Source organism: Poecile atricapillus, chromosome 22 (genome assembly GCF_030490865.1).
Source record: "Poecile atricapillus isolate bPoeAtr1 chromosome 22, bPoeAtr1.hap1, whole genome shotgun sequence".
Taxonomy (NCBI): Eukaryota; Metazoa; Chordata; class Aves; order Passeriformes; family Paridae; genus Poecile; species Poecile atricapillus.
In genome coordinates, this window is record NC_081270.1 from 6,653,617 (window position 1) to 6,674,337 (window position 20,721).

A 20,721-nucleotide genomic window follows, 5' to 3' on the forward strand; every position below is an offset into this window, starting at 1 on the left:
TAAAACAGTAGATATGGGGTTGCACCTTGAAATAAATTTTTATATATTTTTTCTACATACGTATAAAGAGGTAAGTTACAACTTTTAGTGTTTTTTGCACACAGTTCGAGACAAACACCCAGACGAACGCACTGCACACAGACAAAACCAATTTTATGAGCCAGAGATATAAAAACCTGTCTGAACTGTGAGGACAGCACCAGAGATGTCACTGGGGGCCGTCACCCCCTGCCCACGGCGAAGGGAGGGAAAGGGTGGTCAGGAAGGAATTATTCTGTCAGAGGATAGATAATTAATAAATAATAAATAATAAAGATAATAAAGAGGGAGAGAGAAGGAAAGAGAGAAAGAGAGAGAAAGGAAGTGAAAGAGAAGGAAAGAGAAAGAGAAGGAAAGAGAGAAAGGAAGAGAAAGAGAAGGAAAGAGAAGAAAAGAGAGAAAGAGAAGAAAACAGAGAGAGAGAGAGAAGGAAAGAGAAGAGAGGGAAACAGAAGGAAAGAGAAAGAGAAGGAAAGAAGGAAAGAAGAAAAGAGAGAGAAGAGGGAAAGAGGAGGAAAGAGAAGAAGGAATGAGAGAAAAAGAAGAGAAAGAGAAGGAAAAGGAAACAAAGAAAGAGAAGGAAAGAGAGAAAAAGAGAAAGAGAAGGAAAGATAAAGAGAAGGAAAGAGAAAGAAAAGGAAAGAGAAGAGAGGGAAAGAGAAGGAAAGAGAAAAAGAAGAGAAGAGAAAGAAGGAAAAAGAGAAAGAAAAGGAAGGAGAGAGAAGAGAGGGAGAGAGGAGAGAGGAGGAAAGAGAAAGAGAAGCAAAGAGAGAAAGAGAAGGAATGAGAAAGGAAAGAGAGAAAGAGAAGAGGGAGAGAGGAGAAAGAAAGAGGAGGAAAGAGAAGCAAAGAGAGAAGGAAAGAGGGAGAAAAGAAGAAAAAAGGAAAAGGAAAAGGAAAAGGAAGAAAAGGAAAAGGAAAGGAAAGGAAAGGAAAGGAAAGGAAAGGAAAGGAAAGGAAAGGAAAGGAAAGGAAAGGAAAGGAAAGGAAAGGAAAGGAAAGGAAAGGAAAGGAAAGGAAAGGAAAGGAAAGGAAAGGAAAGGAAAGGAAAGGAAAGGAAAGGAAAGGAAAGGAAAGGAAAGGGAAAAAAGAAAAAAGAGAAAAGAAAAGAAAAGAAAAGAAAAGAAAAGAAAAGAAAAGAAAAGAAAAGAAAAGAAAAGAAAAGAAAAGAAAAGAAAAGAAAAGAAAAGAAAAGAAAAGAAAAGAAAAGAAAAAAGAAAAGAGAAAAGAAAAGAAAAGAAAAGAAAAGAAAAGAAAAGAAAAGAAAAGAAAAGAAAAGAAAAGAAAAGAAAGAAAAGAAAAGAAAAGAAAAGAAAAGAAAAGAAAAGAAAAGAAAAGAAAAGAAAAGAAAAGAAAAGAAAAGAAAAGAAAAGAAAAGAAAAGAAAAGAAAAGAAAAGAAAAGAAGAAAGAAATAAGGAAAGAGAGAACAAGGAGAAGATGCCAGCTTGGTGAGAGGGTGCAGCGATAAAGCACAAGTCTGGGAATAGGACAGAGAAAAGACAGGGACAAGAAAAAGGAGAGAGGAAGAGCAGTGGAAGGGAGCAGGAGAGAGATAAAGAACCATAGAACCATTTAGGCTGGGAAAGAACTCTGAGATGTTTCCATTGACCAAAAACTGTTATGCAGATGAAATTCACCTCATCTTGTTTCTAAGTGCAGCCAATTTTGTAAGGAAGAGAGCTTAAATAAAGATATCTTTTCTATATCTGTAGTTTTTCATAAAAGGTGGTAAAAAAAACAGCTAATTGCACCTTCAGCTTTTTTCATTTATTTTTCACTTCCTCCTCCTGAAGAGGAAGGAGTTTGCCCACATGTTTTAGCAGGTTCTTTTGCTTCTTCTGCCTCCTTTTCCTGTGCATCACATGCCTGGGAGAAAGACCTCCAGAATACAAGAAATAATTATTTTTTTTAGTTAACAGCAGAAAAGCAAATTCAAATGCTTTAACGATGCAGATAATCTCTAATTTTAGACATAACAATGCATTCACTGTCAATTTAAATCTTCTCCCTACTTATCCTACCCTCTAATTAACAACTGATTGGAGAAATGCTGAGGGGTGACAGCATCCATCTGATAGCAATGTTTATCCCTTTGCCTGAGGTTGCAAGACCTGTTTCTGTGCGTGAACCTGATATGAAATAAAAAGTAAAATGAGGGGGAAAAAAGGTTCTTTGGCAGTGCTGGCGGGTGACACAGCCCCCGTGAGGTTTGGGATATTCATTCCCACGTGTGTCCCCAGCTGACGGGATCGCTGTGGCGGAGCTGTGTTGTGCTGCCAGGACAGTTGCTTGGAAAAAGGAAGGGAAAAAAAAAAAACAAAACCTAAACAAATCAAAGAGGAAAAACTCACCCAGGCAGGCAGCAGCAGGCTCTGGCGTGGCTGAGGTTTCCAAGGCTACTGCAGCCACACTTCCAGCTGGGACACGGCCGCTTTTGGGGCCATTTTGTAGAATTTTTAGTGTTTGGTAAAGCCACTCATGGCTCAGGTTGTGTGGTGGGGGGTGGGAAATTGAGGAATTATTTGGCACAAGCCTTGCAGGTGGCGGGGTTTGGGAAATGCGAGCTTTCCTAAAGAATTCAGAGCGGTGTTTCCAGCTGAAATCCGACACCACGACCATCGGGAGCCACAGAGGGGCCGACATCGTCCTGCAGGTAGGAACGAGGCAGCTGAGCATCCTAAAACAGGTGGAGGATGGAGGGAAGGGAGGAGGATGCACCGGAGGTCCCGCTTTGTGCTGGGATTGAGCACCAGAAAAGGGGTTTGGCAAAGCAGGGACCAACCTGGAGCCACCTCCAGCAGCGTCCCCTGCCTGCTCCCAGGCCGCAGGTGTGGCAGAACTTCACGCAGCCCTGGAATTCTCCGCCTCAGACAACAGCTTCATCCTTCAGGACTTCAACTCTCCCCACGGCACCTTTGTCAACAGCTGCCAGGTCCAAAACGCGGCCGTCAGGGTGAGCCCGGGGGATATCCTGAGCTTCGGCACGGCGGGAGCGTCCTTGGAGCTGGTGCTGGATGGGGCTGCCCAGGTAGGGCTGGGGATGCCCAGGGAAGGTGCCCAGGGAAGGGTTGGATGCTCTGGCCCATGGAAGGTGCCCAGGGAAGGGTTGGATGCTCTGGACCATGGAAGGATGTCCAGGGAAGGGTTGGATGCTCTGGCCCATGGAAGGATGCCCAGGGAAGGTGCCCAGGGAAGGGTTGGATGCTCTGGACCAGGGAAGGGTTGGATGCTCTGGTCCAGGGAAGGATGCCCAGGGAAGGGTTGGATGCTCTGGACCATGGAAGGATGCCCAAGGAAGGGTTGGATGCTCTGGCCCATGGAAGGATGCCCAGGGAAGGGTTGGATGCTCTGGCCCATGGAAGGATGCCCAGGGAAGGGTTGGATGCTCTGGCCCATGGAAGGATGCCCAGGGAAGTTGCCCAGGGATGGGTTGGATGCTCTGGCCCATGGAAGGGTTGGATGCTCTGGCCCATGGAAGGATGTCCAGGGAAGGGTTGGATGCTCTGGCCCATGGAAGGATGCCCAGGGAAGGTGCCCAGGGAAGGGTTGGATGCTCTGGTCCATGGAAGGTGCCCAGGGAAGGGTTGGATGTTCTGGCCCATGGAAGGATGTCCAGGGAATGTGGGTGGGTGGGTGCTGCTGCCCAGGGAAGGCTCCAGAAGCAGAAATTCACTCCTGGTTCATCTGGGAGATCCTGAGGAAAGGTGCCGAAGGTGGGTGTCAGGAAAATCCACAAACGCCAGAGGTTATGTCCAAAAAGGAGACAGAAGAGTCTGTCATCTTTAGTTAAATAAGCAGAACCCGTGGGGTTTTCTATCTCTCAGGGTTTTGGAGGGTGCAGCCTCCTTTTATCCCAAACTCCCATCCACATGGTGCCCTCTTCCTTTCCCCCTGGCCGAGGCACTAGGGAGGTACAGCCTTCCCAAAGCAGCACCTGTCCCTCCTTGAACCGTCTGTTTTACCCCAAAGCTCAGAAATTCAGCCTTGTCTTTTCAGGAGCCAGGCTGTCTGGGGTCTGTAACAAAGAGAACCATTTCAAAGGGTCTTAATTAACACCCACACCTTCACCCATCAAATTATTTGTAAAGACATTAGAACACATCGTTCCTGACACGGGGGAGGAGGAAATGAGAAGCTGGAGCTCCCTCTGCCGAAGAAACTCCTGCAGTTCGGTAGGAAAATGGAAAAGCACGGGACAGAGGTGCATTAGCAAAGGAAGACCTGGAAAATCTGCATTTTATAGACCTCTATTTGCATTTTATGTTTCCTCCCAAGCCACTTAACAAGAGAGAAGCTGAGTTTCGAATAAAACATAGAGGAACTGATAATCCCCAGCAGTATTTTTATTATTCTGGCTCTTGAAGAATGCTGCCTAGCTGAAGCTAGCTGGTGCTGGAGCAGTGAGAATTCCCAAAGGCAGGATGTGCACACAATCGAGCCTGTCCATGGGGTGCCTTTTCCCCACTCCAGGCTCTGTGATGCTCCTCTGGAGGGGCAGCTTTGAAGCCTGGGCTGCAATGTCTGACAAGGGTGGGGATCGCTCCTCTGGAGTCTTGGGGGAGCAGTTGTACAGAGGAGCAGCACCCAGGGGCACCAGAAGGTTTTTGGGCAATCCCAGCTCCACATGAGCAAAAGCAGCAGGGTTGGGATGTGCCCCAGGAGAAGGGAAGGTGCTGAATAATCCCTGGATTAGCAGGGAGCCTGCACTGGGGCTGGGGCTCTGTTAACAGCCGGGTGTTGAAGGACCCACAGCCAGGTCCCACCCACGCTGGCAGGTGTTTAATGCAGCCCTTGGAACTGAGACCTTGCTGGTGGCTTGTCCCCACTGTCCTGGAAGGCTCTGCTCATCAGGAGAACAGCAGGCTGTGCCTTAATTCCCATTCTGACAGCTGATGGGAAAACAGGAGCACAGTGAGAGGCTTTGGTTTGCCTGGGAGAAACGATGGGGTAGGACCTTGTGTGAGCTGTGAAAGGAGGGCTGCTGGATCGTGTGAATGATGTGCAGAATTGGGGCAGTCAGGTGGAGAGGAAAAAGCTCAAAAAGCAGAAAACCCCAATAATTCTCTTTGTTTCAGCAAAGAATCTGGATGCCCTGATTAAAATCTGATCCTTGAGTAATGGAAATGAGAAAAAACTAAAATTGTGCTTCTGCTGAGATCCGTGCCTGGGTTTTGTACAACACAGTGGGTGTGAATCCAGGGCTAAAATCCTTCCTAAAATCTTGAAGATAACATGGTGTTTTCTCACCACAGATGTCCTGTCCCCCCTTGAAGCGTCGCATAGGGTGGAGCAGGCAGCTCCAGGTGGGTGCAGAGCCCAAAGCCTGGACTCCTTCATCACCTCTGGGCCTGCCCTCGCTGCAGTGGCAGCTTCCCCCCAGCTCCCTGGGCAGGGGGACCCCCAGAGCCCACGGCCACGAGCCCCATCTGCCTGTGCCAAGGCGACCTGCGAGTGCCCGGGGCAGGAGCACGGCCGGTGCCACCTCTCTGGACACCTTCAGCAGGAGCTCTGCAGCCAGGCCAGGTACTCCACGATGCCAAACCCAGCCATTTGTGTCCTGCTGTCCTCACTCGGTGCTGAGTGGAGTTGATTGGAGCTGAAAAGTGATGAGTGTTGAGCGAGTTGTTGTCCCCTGGAGCTGATCAAAGTCCGTGGGTGGTCCTGGGTGGGTTTGGGTTGGGAGGAAACGAGCTGGCACATCCCAAGGGGAGGGAATGCTGTTGGCTTTGCAGAGGGACATTTCACCTTCCTTTCTCCTGGTGTGGGACTCAGAAGGGCCAGGACTGACTTTATCTGCCCCAGTGGCCCCTGTGCCTGTTCCTGACCCCTGTGTGGTGTTTTTCCCTCCTTTGGTGTGGCTGCCTCGAGTGAAGGCACCTGAAAATAGATCTGATGCACCTCTGGGAGCAAACTGTGATGGAGCAGGGCAGAGGTGAGGGTTTGGGCCAGCTGGAGAATGTGACATTTGCCATGAATGTTGTGGCCTGGTGCACAGTGCTGTGGTTTTCCTGCTGTGGGATTTTTGGGCTGTCATAAGCAACAAACTCCTCCTTTTGGGAACAGCCCAAAGGATCCCCATGCCCTAAAGGCAGCGAGCAGAGCTATTCCCATGTGGGAAGACAAAAAAGCACAGCTTTCTGAAGGGCTGGGCAGTGCTGGAAAATAAGGGCAGCCTCTCTCCTCTGTGTCTCTGCTGCTTTTAGGCTGTTTTGGTTCCCTGAGGTGAATTAACTCTCTCTTCTGTGCAGACTGTTTGCACTCTAAATGTAATTTTTTTTATTTTTCTGCTGGTTGTGAAGCAAACTCCCACCCTGAGTAGCGGCCACTGCCTTGGAGTAGTTTTGGGCCAAGGGAAAAGGATGCTGCAGGGAGCACTTCTGCTGCCTGCACCCACCTCTCCTGCTGATAATTTGCTTTCTTCCAGTCTCAGCCAGCTTCCCAGGGGATGGTGCAAAGGGGGGACCCCCTTCCCTGGGCACTCACCAGGCGAATCTCCTCCTGCAGGAGAAGGTAATGCTGGGGTGGGGGTGAGGAATTCCATCCCTGTCCTGGCCCTTGGCAGAGCAGCTGAATCCTCCCAAATGTCTGTGTCCCACCAGGAGTCCCAGCAGGGCGTGGGGGCCACCACCAAAGCGGGTGGATGGGGACAGGGGTGGCTGGAGGGTGTGGGAAGCCAAGGGACAGCGGGTTCCTTGCTGATGGCCATGAGCTGGAAGCCCTGGGCAGGTGGTGTGGAGTTTCTGTGGCTGCAGACTGAGCAGTGGCACCTGAATCTGCCAGCAGGGTGAGAAGCTGCTGGAGAAGGAGATGGGTCACCTTTTTGGTTTGGATACAAAGGGGAGGGATGTGGTGACAAGAGACCTGCAGGAGGAGATCGCAGCCATGGCAAAGAAACTGGCCCAGGCAGCAGTGAGGAGCGAGGCTGAGCTGACCCAGAAGCTTCTCACCTTCAACCGAGAGCTGGGAGCCCAAACAGAGGAGATCAAAGCCCTGAGGGAACAGGTACTGGGGGCTTTCATGGGCAGGGAAAACCTCTCAGGTACAGGTGTGCTTGTGGTGGAACAGCCAGGCTGGGGCAGGAGCAGTTTGTGTGGCTGAAATCAAGGGAAATGGGGGAGGGAATGTTTTTCCTTCCCATCCTTTTCCATCCTTTCCCATCCCTTCCTTCCTTCTTTCTCTAATGCCTCTGGCATTAGGATTTCAGCAGGAATAGCCAGAGGACATTTTAAAATGTCCTATATGGAATTCCTAGGTGGAATTTGAAGATGCTGAACAGTCCCACCAAGCCAGAAGTGCCAGATGTCCCTTTCCAAAGGGGCTGTAGCAGTCAGTGAATGTTCTGGTGAGGAGCATGGGTAAATCTGTGTTTTGCAGATCAGTGACCTGCAGAAAGGCTCAAACCAGGTTTTCAGCCATTCCCTTCATGAGAGAGACCTGGAGATCGGGAGGCTGCAGAGAGAAAGTGAGAAGTTGAAGAAGGAGCAGGCTTTGACTGCAGGTATTGACCCTGGAGCTCTGGGTCAGGGCATGAAGCAATTTGGGACTGGCTTTGGATGAGGAGGAAGTGTTGGTCAAATTGTACAGGCAAAAAATTATTCCTAGTGGCTTGTAGGAATCAAATCACAGAATGGTTTGGGTGGGAAGGGACCCTAAAGACCACCTCATTCCACCCCTGACATGGCAGGGACACTTTCCACTGTCCCAGACTGCTCCAAACCCCGTCCAGCCTGGCCTTGGACACTGCCAGGGATCCAGGGGCAGCCACAGCTGCTCTGGGCACCCTGTGGGAAGAATTTCTTCCCAATATCCCATCTAAATGTCACTCCTGGGTGACCTCTGATCAGAGTTGTTTTCCTCAGGTCTGATGAGCAACATGAAAAGGGAGCTGGTGCAAAAGGAGCAGAAAATCCAGCAACTCCAGCAAGGGACAGAAAAACTGATTAAGGAAAACCAAGAGAAGGACAATCAGCTGGCTGTGGCTTCAGCCAAGGTTGGCAGCACTAATGAGGGGCTCAGTGATTTATGATGTGGGGATTAAGGTGGAAAAACAGGTGAGAAGGGTCATGATTCTGAGGATGGCAGCAGCTGTATCACAGGGAGGTGATCCCATGACCATGGTGGTCCCATGGCCATGTCTGGGTGTGCCATGATGCCCACAGATCAGGGTCTCCTTCCCCAGCTGGATCTCCCTCCTCGCTCTGCATCAGGTACTGTGTTCCCCGGACTTCTGGGAGCACAGCAGCTGTTTGTACACACAAAATAATCCTGCCAAGGTCCTCCTGAGGAGCCACTGAAACCCTATCACTGTGCTGTGGGTCCAGCCCCACCAAGATCACCACTAAACCACATCCCCAAGTGTCTTTTAAATCCCTACAGGGATGGCACTCAACCCCTGTCCTGGGCAGCCTGTGCCAGTGTCCCATTCACAGCAGGTTTCACTGCCCTGCTGTTTTTTTCCTTGGTTGCCATTCTTTCTAGTGCTTGAGAATTAAAGAAGAAGCAAAGCATGAACTTGGAGAGGAGGAACTAATCTCCTGCAGAAATGTGAGTCAAAAGTCATTTTTGGGGTAGGCAGTGGCTGCAGGAGCACATCAGTGAGGGAATCATTAACTGGGCACTGTAAGGGAGTGGTTTGGAACTCAGCTCCTGTCCTGAAAGGCACAAAGTGGCCATCAGAGCTGGGGAAGTGGATCAGTCACTCTGATAATCAGTAACTCTGTTGGATCAGTAACTCTGAGTTCTGGTGTGAAGGGGAGGGCAGGGGAAAGGGGGCTTGGGGAGGTGTGATCAGAAATCAGATTGAGTTCCACTTGTAAGCTGATATAACCAAGGTAAATACAGGTTAGAAGAGAATTCCAGGGTAAACAAAGTGAGTTAGATGGGAAGAAAATCCTGCTGATCTGTGGAGGTCATCCAGAGGGGCGATGCCCAGCTGCCCTGGTGAGACCCCCGCCCTCCCTGGGCTCTTGCAGCGCATTGAGGAGCTGGAGCAGGACCTGGAGGGGCTGCAGGGGGAGATCCAAAAGCACGAGAGTGTCCAAAAGCAACTGGCTGAGAAAGCCAAGGTAGGCTGATGGTTGCAGGGGACACACAGAGGGCAGATCCCATCATCCCAGAGGGGTGGGACAGGGACCAGCAATCCCTGGGAGCACAGGCTGGATGGGCAGGGGCATCCAACTGTCCTGAGCTCGATCATGGACCCTGATGGAAGAGGAAAAAGAGATGGCAGAGTGCCCTGTGTGGGTGTTGGGTGAGGAAAGCAGGGATGGACACAATATTTCAGGGATCAAACAGACAAAAAGTGCCGTGAAGGGTCGATGCTGCAACCCCACTCCCTACAACAGGATTGCTGTCTGTCTCCTGGTATTCCAAAGGCACATTTGGACTTGTCTGATGGGAAGAGTGGTTGGAATGCCCATGGCATGGTGTTGGACGTTGCTGTGAGATGCCAAGGCTCTCGTTGCAGGCAGAGGAGGAGCTGAAGGCAGCCTGGTCCCAGCAGCTGCGGGAGATGGGGCACAGGGAGCGCCTGCTGAGGTCTGAGCTGCAGCGAGCTGGGGAGCAGGTAGGGAATGGCAGGGATGGGAACATCCCCACTGGGGCTGTGGGCAGGGATGCAGCTTCCCACGGGGAAGGATGTGCTGTGGAAATAGAAGTCCTGGCACGGTCATGGGTGAAGAATAAAAGGCTTATCCACAGGATTTGTGTGGGCAGCATGGACAACAGAGCAGTTTATTAGCATACAGAAAAGGAATCTGTAACCTTAGTTATGCTGTCTGGGAGCCACACCAGCCCTCCTCAGTGCCTGGGTAATTCTGCTCTGGGCAGGGGCAGCCCTTTGCAGATAACATCATGCCAGATATGGATTATCAGTGATCAGCAGAGCGGCTGTCAATGCTCGGTGGTGTTTGTTTCCATGTGTTGATGATCCCTGCTGCAGCTGGAGTCCTTCAAGACCCGAGTGATGCAAGTCTGTTCTCCATCAGCAGCTGGCAGCACAGGGAAAGCTGTAACGGAGCAGCAGGTGAGTTTGGACACCAGCTCACAGGGATGTTCAGAGCCACCAAAGCTGCAGGCAGCGGCTGCAGAGGTGCCTGCTCCATGTGCAGCAGGGCTGCAGCATCCAGGCTTCCCCAGATTTGTGCTGTGGCTGTCCCAGGGTGATGGCACTGCTCCATGACATGAAGGAGACACGGTCCTTTAAGCTTGGAGCGAGTCAGTGTCTGCAGCAGGGACAAGCCCAGGGGTCTGACGTGGCTGCCAGTCTGCAGCAAGTCTCAGCTGTGGCTCTCTGAGACCATCCCTGGCCCCTCAAAACAGTGTGAGCCTTATCCTCCTTCTTCACTCACTTTTGCCAGGTGATAGAGAAGGTCAGGCAGATCTCTGATGAGAACCAACAGAGTCACGAGAGAGAGAGGAGTCTGCAGAAGGAATTAAGCTCCAAGCTCGCAAAGGAGGAGGAGGTGTCTGCAAACATCGAGGTGTTCAAGAACTCCCTGCAGAAGCTCCAGGTCAGCCCTTTAAATACTGAGGACCAAGGGTGTTTTGTTGGCCTGAGGAAAGGTCAGAATAAAGATACAACCCTGAAACAAAGCATCATCCCTAAGTGTTCATGTGGTCCTTCAATGAGGAAGGAATCTCCTGGGAATTCTCCATAAAGCCCACCCTGTTCCACTCCATGACACCTTCCACTGGACCAGCTTGCTCCAAGCCCCATCCAACCTGGCCTGAGATGTTCAGAAATGTTGTTTTCATTTGCCAGTCCCTGAAGGCCACTGACAGTGGAGATTGGCTTGTTCCCCACTGCTTCCATTTGTTCCAGGCCTGCCTGAGGAGCTCCTGCAGCAGCTCCAGCCTGAGAGAGGAGCTGGGGCAGCTGGAGGTGTTGTGCCTGGATCCCTCTGTCTCAGCCATCAGGACAGCAGTGGTGGACATGGCACGTGGTCCCCTGGCCTGGCTGGAGGGTGCAGAGCAGCTCCTGGACAGCCTGGGGATGGACCTGCACACCTCTGGCAAAGGTCTGTGTCCTGCTGGGCATCCCTGGGAGTGTGGGGTGTCCCAGCAAGCCAGATGTAGAGGAGAAAGTCCAGCATGAGCCACTCCTGGGGGAGAAAATCACAGAGTCATGGAAATTTTAAGGAAAATACCTCCAAGATCACCGAATCCAACCATTAAGCCAACACTGTTCCCAAGTGCTCACACTTTTTGAACACTTCCAGGGATGGTGGCCCATTCCAATGCCTGAGCATCCTTTCCATGAAGAGATTTTTCCAGAAATCCATGATATGGTGTGTGAGCACCCCACACAGCGAGGCTCCGTTGACTTTTGCAGGGCTGTTGGCTGCTCTCGAGAGCTTGTCGGAGAAGATGCAGGAGATGGCCCAGAGCAATCAGATGTTGCAGGTACAGAAATATTTATGCACATAAAGCAGGTGGATTTGGACTCTTCCTATGGGTGAATATGATGGCAAACAAGCCAGAGTGGCACCTGGATTGGGGATGTGGCTGAGATCCCTGAGTGCAGGAAATGCAAGGTCAGACAGAGCCACTGTCAGTGTGTCCATATCCCCAACACAGCAAGGGTGGAGAGGAGATCTCTTGTGAATGTTTTTGTGAGTGAGTGTACACAGGAGGTTTATTTCTTGCCCTGCTGCTGACACAGTTCCTTTAATACCCCCGTGTCTCCCTGTAGGAGCAATTAAAGAAGCTCCAGGAGCTGCAGGCAGAGCTGCTGCAGGAGCACACTGAGGAGCTGGAAGCTAAACATGAGCAAGACTTAGAGATAAAAATCCAGCAAATCGTCCTGGAAAAGGACAAGGAGCTCAAACAGGTACAGTGACGTGGCTGGTGTTTCAAAAGAGGAATGTTATTCAGGAAAAATGGATAATAGTGTTGGATAACGAGAGGAGGAACCTCTAGCCCCGAGCTAAATGCAGTCCCAAGGGACTGGATATCCTCCCATATGGATCCAGGTGATGCAAACTCCCAAAAGTATCCGTGGTGGAACGGGGAAACACCTGCAGGTAACGTCAGGAGTTAACATCCCAGCCACTGGGAGAAAGGACAACACAAGGAGCATCCTCCATGAGCTGAGGGAAACACTGCATTGCTTCCTCTCAAACCTTCTCCCCCTCCCTCCCTCCCTCCCTGTGCTGGGCTCCAGTTGGCTCCTTTTTGGCTGGAAAAGGAAATCCCTGTGGAGCAGGGAAGGCCAGAGAAGCCCAGGCCATCCCCCCAGCAGCTCTGGTGTGGGATGCAGGGTCAGTCAGGGTGGGTGTGTCGTGATCATGGTGGCCTTGTAGGACAGTTTCCAGTCTGCCTGTGTGTCTGGCACCTTGGGAATGGTGTTTTTCCTGCTGTTCAGTTTTCTAAGGATTCAGGCAAGGAGCAGCCAAGCAGCTCCTACCCAGTCTCTCAGCTGTTCCTTTCCCCAGGTGCTCCCATCCTCTCCTTCACTGAGTTATTTCATGTCCTGCCAAGCTTTTCTCCCATCACCCACCCCTGCTCCAGAGAAATGACCCTTCCTGCTGCTTTTCTCCTTGGAGGTCTTTTTTTTTTCCCTGAAGTGAATCTGTGGGCTGTTGATTCACAGATTCTGGAAAGCGCTGTTGCTGAGGAGAAGGACAAGTGCAAGAAATCTGTGGAGGAAGAACAGAAGAAGATCCAGGAGTTGGAAAGCCACCTAAGAAGCATGGCTGAGGTGGGCATGGGGGGGTGAAGCAGAACAGCTCACTCCTGGAATGAAGAAAAGGGAAAATGTGCTGCAGTGTGGTGCTCCAGGGGCTCAAATCAGTGAACAGAGGGGTCCCCCTCTCCCCAAAACACACAGCTCTGCAGAAAGAAAGGTGGGTTCATGGCTAATCTAATTACTGCTAATTTCCTCTGGTAGGCAACAGCAAAGAAGGCAGAGGAGCAAGAAGTGACAGAGGGAAAGCTGAGAGAAGCTTTGCATGAGCTGAAGAAAATCACTGCACAAGAGGTATTTGCACTAACCCACGCAGGTGGAGGATCAGTGCTGGAGGAGAAGGCTTCCCCCACCCCTGAAACCCTTCCCTCCACCTTTGTGACCGCCATCCAGGAGAGATGAGGCCAGTGGTGATCCCAGAAGAAACCCCCAGCACTTCCAACCCAGCTGCCACCTCTTGTTTCCCAGGTGGTGCTACAGCAGCAGGTGCTTCAGCAGGACCAGCAGCTCAGGGCTGTCCAGGAGGAAAATGAGTCACAGAGACAGAAACTGCTAGAAGATGTAGCAGGATACAGGGAGCAAAGCAAGCAGCACTCCCTGACCATCCTGGCTTTAGAGGACAGGCTGCTGGAGGCCACTCAGCAGCAGAAGGTGCTGGAGGAGGAAAAGGCAGCACTTGTGGGAGAAATAGAAGGTAGGTAAGGGTTGTTTGGGATGCACCTGAACCAGCTGGGTTGACATGAAATGCGTGTGGAGATGGAACAGTGAATTTGCTGCTGTAGAAAACGTGGGGAAGATGTTGAGTGAAGGTTATTCCACCTGCAGGACGAGCTCTCTGTGAGGCCCTGCAGAAGCTGTTTCATTGTTTGGTGGTTTTGGAGAACAGACAGGGCTTTGCCACTGGAGAAGGGCTCTTTGCACTCTAAAATTACAAGTTTGGTGTGCTTTGGGCTGCTCTGAGACAGAAGCAAGTCTGGATGTCAAGATCTGTCCAGCTGGCCCTGGAACTGGGCTCTCAGGGACGTGGGTTTCCCAAAGAGACAGTCCTCAGCCCTCAGGAGGAGATGATTTGTGTAGAAAAAGCAACAAGAATGTGTTACCAAGAAGTGATTGGCCTTTTTCCTCGTGTCCTGTAGGGCTTCAGTGTGCTGCCCACAGGTCAGCACCGGGAGCTTGGCCGGGGATTTGTCCTGCCATGGAGTCTCACGTTTGTCTGAGGTGAGCAGCACTCGCTGATGGTGGTCAGAGAAGCTTGGAGAAGGGCAGGGACCACTTGGGACAGCCTAAGGAAGTCCAACACCACTTGCCCCAAGACCTTATGAGTCCTTTTAGGGTGGGACTCAAGTCCCTTTGCTAGGCTGAAGTGATCCTAAGGACATGGAGCATCAAAGTGATGCCAAATAGCACGTGAGGCTCTGCCATCCCACCTGGATGGCTCCAGGTAAGATCAATGGTGTGGCCAATCCCCACAGGGGACCAAAAGGCAGGTGAAAAAAGGAAATGTGTGGATTAACCAGGAATGCAGTACAGGAAGGTGTTCATGGGCGCCCTGCCACGAGGTTTCCCTCTGGCTGTGAGACCTGCACTGATCTTCCCCAGGAAACTGCGGGAGGAGCTGGCAGTGGCCCAGGGCACGCTCCTGGAGAAGAGGGCAGTCATCAGCAGGCTCAGCAGGGAGCTGTCAGAAACCAGAGCCAGGATGTCGGACATGAGAGGTGGGTGATGTGCGGCTGCCATCGTCCCCAGCCTCCTCCACGCGGTGGGGAGCACACAGATCACAGGAGAGGGGTGTCACCATTCTCAGGAAATGAGAATGGTGACACCCATTTGTCACCTGTCCTGCTTGGGGCAAAGCAGGCAGTCTGTTCTCTTTGGGAAGGTGAATTTCTCCCCATCCTTGGCTAGGTAGTAGCAGTGACAATGAGAGGGCAGAGTAATCACGGGGAGAGCAGGTAGACAAAACTCAGAATCACTCTGGTGAACTTCTTGGAGCTGGAGATGTTCCAAGGCTGGGAGGACTGGGAGAACCTTGCCTGGGATTCCTCCATGGGCTGTGAACATGGGGACAGAGCCCCTGAGGAGTGTGTGGAGTCAAAAGATGCAAGTCAGGAAATGCTGGTGACCTGTCCTTCTTCAATCTGAAGGAAAATTGCCACAGCAAGGAATTGCCCTGGCTTATACCTCCACAAAGAGACTGGGATGTCCTGTTGGCATGGCCCAGGACCTGAGGGCAGCTGTCAAGGGCAGGGATGAGCCCCGTTGGTGCTTCCATGAGGCTGCCCCAGCTGCAGATCCCCCAGGACTGGGTGATGAGCCAGCCAGCAATCCCACGGGGCTGTTCTGTGCTTAGGGGAGCTGAGTGAAGAGCAGAAGGTGGAGCTGGAGCACAGCCAGAGGCAGCTGAAACACCGGGAGTGGGAGGTGAACCAGCTCAGGGAGAAGCTATCCGAGATGTCCAGCCTTGTGGAGGAGAAGGATGGGGCCCTGAAAGCAGCAGCTCAGGAGTTAAGGTACACCCTGACATCACCCAAGGATTCACAGACCTGTGTGTCCCCAGCAGCTGATGGTGTTTAGGGTTCTCCCCAGAGCAAAGGGCTCTGAGAGAATCAGGATGGAGCTCAGCTCTGAATCCACAACACAGGATTCAAAAATGGGGCTTTAATGGAGCTCATGCCAGTAGATGTGTAACTCAGGATCCAAGCCAGTGTTGCCACCCACACCATGGTAGTCATCAGTGGGTGCCTGGGGTGCTGCTCTCCAAAAGCTGTTTGGGTCAGCTTCACCCATCAGGGGGTCCCACAGCATCTTGTCCCTCCACACAGCCAAGCCCAAACGCGCTGCCGGGTGCTGAGGGACGCTTCCCAACAAACCCTGGAGAGCCCAGAGGATGCTCCCAGGACACCCCTGCAGGTGGGTGAAGCCTCTCAGAGGGGGAATCATCACGGGGAGCACCGAGGTGTGGGATTGCCAAGAGCACCCGTGGTGTGCGTGGTGTTTGTTGGTGAGAGCCTGGAGCTGCTCCACGCTGGCCCAAGGGTGGGATGCTTGGAGCCCCTTCCCAAGCCCAGGGCCACCTCTGATCCAGGGAACCACAGCCCCACCAGGCTGCTGCTGGCTAAGGAGCTGATGCCTTGGAGTCTTGTTCGTGCTAATGGCTGTGTTAATTGCCAATTAGAGGGAACAGCACCGTGTAAGCATTCCTTCCTTCTCCCAGCCTGCCGAGCTGTGGGTGCTGGCTGTGCAGAGCAGGACCAGCTCTGGGGTTGTATGCTCAGAAACAGCGGCAGCTCATTGCACAGGACGAGAAGAAACGCTCCTCCTTCTCCTGTGCCAAATCCCTGCTTGATTTCCCCGAGGCTGGAAAAGGGAAGAGCTGGCAGGTGGTGGCAGCAGCAGATGGAGGGACTGTAGGAATTGTACATTCCGTACAGCCAGCAGCGTGCCAGCGAGGCCGGCTGGCTGCGGGGGCCGGCCACTGACTCACAGCCAGCTGATGAGCGGGTGGGAGGTACTGCCCGTCCTGTTCCACCTTCTGAGATGGGGAGGGGGAGATCCCAGCGCTGGGGAGCGGGATGGGCGGAGATGGGGGTGGTGAGAGCAGCCAGATCGGAGCTGGGGGTCTGCAGCCATGGTGGCTCTAGCCCCATCACAGATTTTTGGGTGTTGTTGGGTGTTTTGATCTGGATGCGGTGGACATGTAGAGAGTGATGTCCAGGTTTGTGCAGGGACACAGGTGTTTGTGTGACGGTGCAGAGGACAAGGGAAAAACGCCAATGTGGCTGTTCAGAGCTGTGCACCAACCCTCTCGTGGGTCTCCAGAGCATTTGCAGGGTTCACATCCTGACCATGGCACAGCAGAGCAGGAAGGAGGGCTCTGACAAGTCTCTTGTACCCCCCCAAAATCCATGGAGATGCTCCCCAGGCTTTGTTCTTGTGCCAAGTGCCCGGTGTCTGGCAGCAAGGCTGTGTTTACCAGACTGGGCAAGAACCTGACTTCTTCCAGGAGCCACCCTCAGACTTGGCTGAGCTTGGTGCAAAATGCCGAGGCCTCAGGCACGAGGAAACCATCCAGCGCCAAAAGGAAGGTTTGGCTGAGCTCCGGGAGAGAGTGAAGATGCTGGAGAAGAGGCAGTGCTCAGGTGAGCAGGGCTCTCCTAGAATTATGGAATGGTTGGGGTTGGAAGAGGCTTTAAACAACATCTTGTTCCACTCCCTGCCATGGGACACCTGCCACTGTTCCAGGTGGCTCCAAACCCTGTCCAGCCTGGCCTTGGACACTTCCAGGGATCCAGGAACAGCCACAGCTTCTCTGGACACCTGTGCCAGCACCTCCCCACCCTCACAGGGAGGCTGGGAAAGCTGGGCAGCCTCAAAGTTGTGTGGAGAGTGGAACCATTTGACACCTGCTTGTTTGCCTGCAGGTGTCATGAAGAGCAATTTCGAGCCACTGGTGGTCCAGATGAGAGACTTGAAAGAGAAAAGAATTCAACAAAGAGGTCTTGAGCTGGAACCTGCACCTGTGTTGGGAGAAAAACTGAAGGCTGGCAAGGCAGGGAGGCAGTGTGAGGTTTGTAATTTGGAAATGACAAACTTTGACTTTGGAAAGCACGCCCTGGGAAAGAAGAAATAGGTTTTTAGAGATAAGAAAGTCAGGGTGGGAAATGCAGCCTGATGGGTGGCAGGCAGTGCTCCTGCAGAGGGTGGCAGCTCCATCAGGACCAGCACATGGCCTGGGGCTGGTGGGATTGCAGCAGGGATGGATGGGCTGAGCAGGGTGGGAGGCTTGGGACCGCAGCAATGCTGGGGTGGATTTCCCATGAGGTGAAAAGGAGGCTCAAGGCCATTTGACCAAAAAAAAACCTGTCCCAAAGTGGTCTCCATGAGTGTTTCCCTGTCTGTGCAGGTTCCTGAGCATGTTCCTCATGGGGGCTCGTTCAGGATCAGCAGCTGGGAAGTGGCTGAGGCGACAGACTTGGGTGAGAAGATGGTATGTCAGGGTTAGGTGTGGTAAATCATGTGTAGAGTGTGTGCACGTGCCCCATGTGTAGAGTTTAGGTGTTTCTTGAACACATTCCAGAGGTATCACACCAGGAATGTTGAAGATGAGCTGCTCTGCGGCCCAGTTGAAGACATCCCTATCCATGGCTGGGGGGGTTGGTTTGATGACCTTTAAATTTCCCTTCCAAACTAAACTATTCTATGATTCCATGGCCCAGAGCACATTGTGTGTCTGCCAGGACATCCTGGGACCCCAAAACATGTCATGGTGCATCAGAGAGGCTGGGGAGCAATGGAGGGAGCTGCAAGGGAAGGTGTCCAAGGGTAGCACAGCTGGTGGGTTGGACAAAGGGGGTCTTTTCCCTCCAAAAAAGGCAGGGAAACACCCAGCAGGGAAAACAATCATCTCAGGGAAAGCAATCCCATCCCAGTAATCTGTGCAGCTGGGGATGGAATGCAAACCTGCTTTCCTCAGGACACTGTCGTCTCCTCAGGAGAGCAGACAGAAAGCAGATGGCTGAGCAGCGTGATGGAATGCAGCAGACCTGGTAAATAATGCATTGCCTCTTCTTCCCACAGTACCTTGATGTAATTGGTGCTCTGGGAAGCCTGGTGGAGATGAAGGAGCTGTCAGGAATGCAGCCTCTGCAGCACCTGCCTCAGGAGAGAAGGGCAGAAGTGGGACTGCAGAGACAGAAGGCCCTGGAGCTGTTGTACAAAAAGATCAGGAACCTCCAGGTTCGCCTGGAAAGGAAAGAAGAAATGCTGAAAGGTTATGAGGGAAGTGTGGAGCAGCTCAGGTATGGAAAGCCAGGGTTCTGAACATGCCCTGGTCCTTGGATGCCAGGTGACAGAGAGCTTGGGGCAAGGAGTGACACTGCTGAGTCCTGTGTCTGTCTGGGGCCAGTCTGTGTCTGTGGCCACGGTACAAAAGTCAGATGTCAAGAGGAGTGGGGAAAGGTGCTCCCAGTTTTCTGCAGTGGTACCTTCTGCAGCCTCACATGGTTGAGCAGTGTCAGAGCCTTGTCAGGTTCCTTGTCCTGGGTGGCTGGAGCCTGGGACAGCAGCAGCATCAGCTGGAGCAGAGGGAGGTGTCAGTCCTGTGTCAGCAGGAGCAAGGGAGAGCACAGCTGAGGGTCAGGGGGTTGATAAGGAAAAAAAACCAACAGAATCTTCCCCTCCTGTTTTGCACAGGCAGAGCCAAGCTTCCCTGAGAAGGTGCCAGGAGGAGATGTCCAGCCTGGAAGATGAAGCCCACAGGGAGGCAGAAGAGAAGGCTCTGCTGCGAGAGGCTCTGGAGAGGATGCAGCTCCAGCTGGACCAGGAGAAGAGGCTGCGGCAAGCGGCCAAGAGACACAAGGTGAGGAGACAACACCCAACTGCTGCTCTTTGTACAACAGCCAGCTCCACCTGTTGGGAACCATCCTCAGAGTGGTCACTTGGACCATCCCAAGAGGCTGGAGGCTCCAGGCTCAGCCACAGCATCCCTTGATGAAGCTGGAGGAGGTGCAAACACCTGTAGCGATGGGTTTGCGTCGTGTGTGAGGGCGAGGGAGAAGAGCAGGTCATGCTGAGCTCAGGTGGAGAGGACCAGGTCATGCTGAGCTCTCTGGAGAGGACCAGGTCATGCTGAGCTCTCCTGGAGAGGACCAGGTCATGCTGAGCTCTCCTGGAGAGGACCAGGTCATGCTGAGCTCTCTGGAGAGGACCAGGTCATGCTGAGCTCTCTGGAGAGGACCAGGTCATGCTGAGCTCTCCTGGAGAGGACCAGGTCATGCTGAGCTCTCCTGGAGAGGACCAGGTCATGCTGAGCTCTGGTGGAGAGGACCAGGTCATGCTGAGCTCTCTGGAGAGGACCAGGTCATACTGAGGTCTCTGGAGAGGACCAGGTCATGCTGAGCTCTCCTGGAGAGGACCAGGTCATGCTGAGCTCTCTGGAGAGAACAGAACCAGGTCATGCTGAGCTCTGGTGGAGAGGACCAGGTCATGCTGAGCTCTCTGGAGAGGACCAGGTCATGCTGAGCTCTCGTGGAGAGGACCAGGTCATGCTGAGCTCTCTGGAGAGGACCAGGTCATGCTGAGCTCTCTGGAGAGGACCAGGTCATGCTGAGCTCTCCTGGAGAGAACAGAACCAGGTCATGCTGAGCTCTCTGGAGAGGACCAGGTCATGCTGAGCTCTCTGGAGAGGAGCAGGTCATGCTGAGCTCTGGTGGAGAGAACAGAACCAGGTCATGCTGAGCTCTCCTGGAGAGGACCAGGTCATGCTGAGCTCTGGTGCTCAAGGCTGTATCTCTTGTCTCTGTTCTGCAGCCTGGAGCCACAAAGCCTCTCTGCTCAGGCAAGCCAAAGGCCAAGGAGCTGATGCTGTCAAATCAGGAAGCTCACGGGAGCAGCACCACGGGGACCTTCACCAGGTGTTGGTCTGCAGGAGGAACAGGTCATCACTCTGGACTCTGAGGGTGGAGCTGGCATGAGGTCTGGGTGCATTTTGAGGAGCTCCAGTTTGTATCCTGTAGCTCCTTGGGCCAGTGGACAATGCTGGACCTTATTTTCCACGTCCCACAGAATGTGGTGGGATTTGTGGCAGTGGAGAAGGTGGCGAGGACATTGTCCAGTGTACATGTGTGGATATTTGTGTGTGTGAACACAGCCCAGTGATGTGTGAAGTCACTTGTGGGGGATGTGTCCTGTCCTTGCTGAAGTGGCCTCAAGCACACAGAGCCAGCATGGCTTGAAATATCCCTCACAGCTCCTGTGTCCTGGAGTCCCCATCGTGTCAGGGGGAAACTGGAACGTCAGGCACGATGTGGAAGGGAATTCTGGAGTTCCTGGAACACCCCAGGGATGGGGGGAGAATGGGACCTGTGTCAGCCACACCAGTACAGCAGCATGAGGACAATGGGGAGATGAGAGCCGTGTGCTGGTGGCTTGGGGTGATGGCACAGCCTCACTCACTGATTCCTGTCATGAGCAAGGGTGAGAGCAGACCCTGGATTTT

The 20,721-nt window shown here is 52.6% G+C and overlaps 1 protein-coding gene across 1 annotated transcript; it reads left to right on the plus strand.

Annotated features, from left to right (window-relative positions):
- The first annotated feature begins 2,597 nt into the window (after positions 1-2,597).
- On the plus strand, positions 2,598-20,296 carry FHAD1 (forkhead associated phosphopeptide binding domain 1). Its single transcript, XM_058855456.1, is given in 30 exon segments — positions 2,598-2,693; positions 2,862-3,068; positions 5,293-5,563; positions 6,465-6,550; positions 6,824-7,042; positions 7,415-7,538; positions 7,900-8,030; positions 8,519-8,584; positions 9,013-9,105; positions 9,507-9,605; positions 9,981-10,064; positions 10,399-10,551; positions 10,863-11,058; positions 11,373-11,443; positions 11,733-11,870; positions 12,633-12,740; positions 12,930-13,019; positions 13,194-13,419; positions 14,243-14,440; positions 15,076-15,235; positions 15,548-15,681; positions 16,082-16,133; positions 16,135-16,188; positions 16,190-16,226; positions 16,729-16,864; positions 17,147-17,274; positions 17,629-17,712; positions 18,303-18,523; positions 18,918-19,083; positions 20,034-20,296. Coding segments are annotated over 30 exon segments (3,975 nt in total). The 3' UTR covers positions 20,181-20,296.
- Positions 20,297-20,721: the final 425 nt, after the last annotated feature.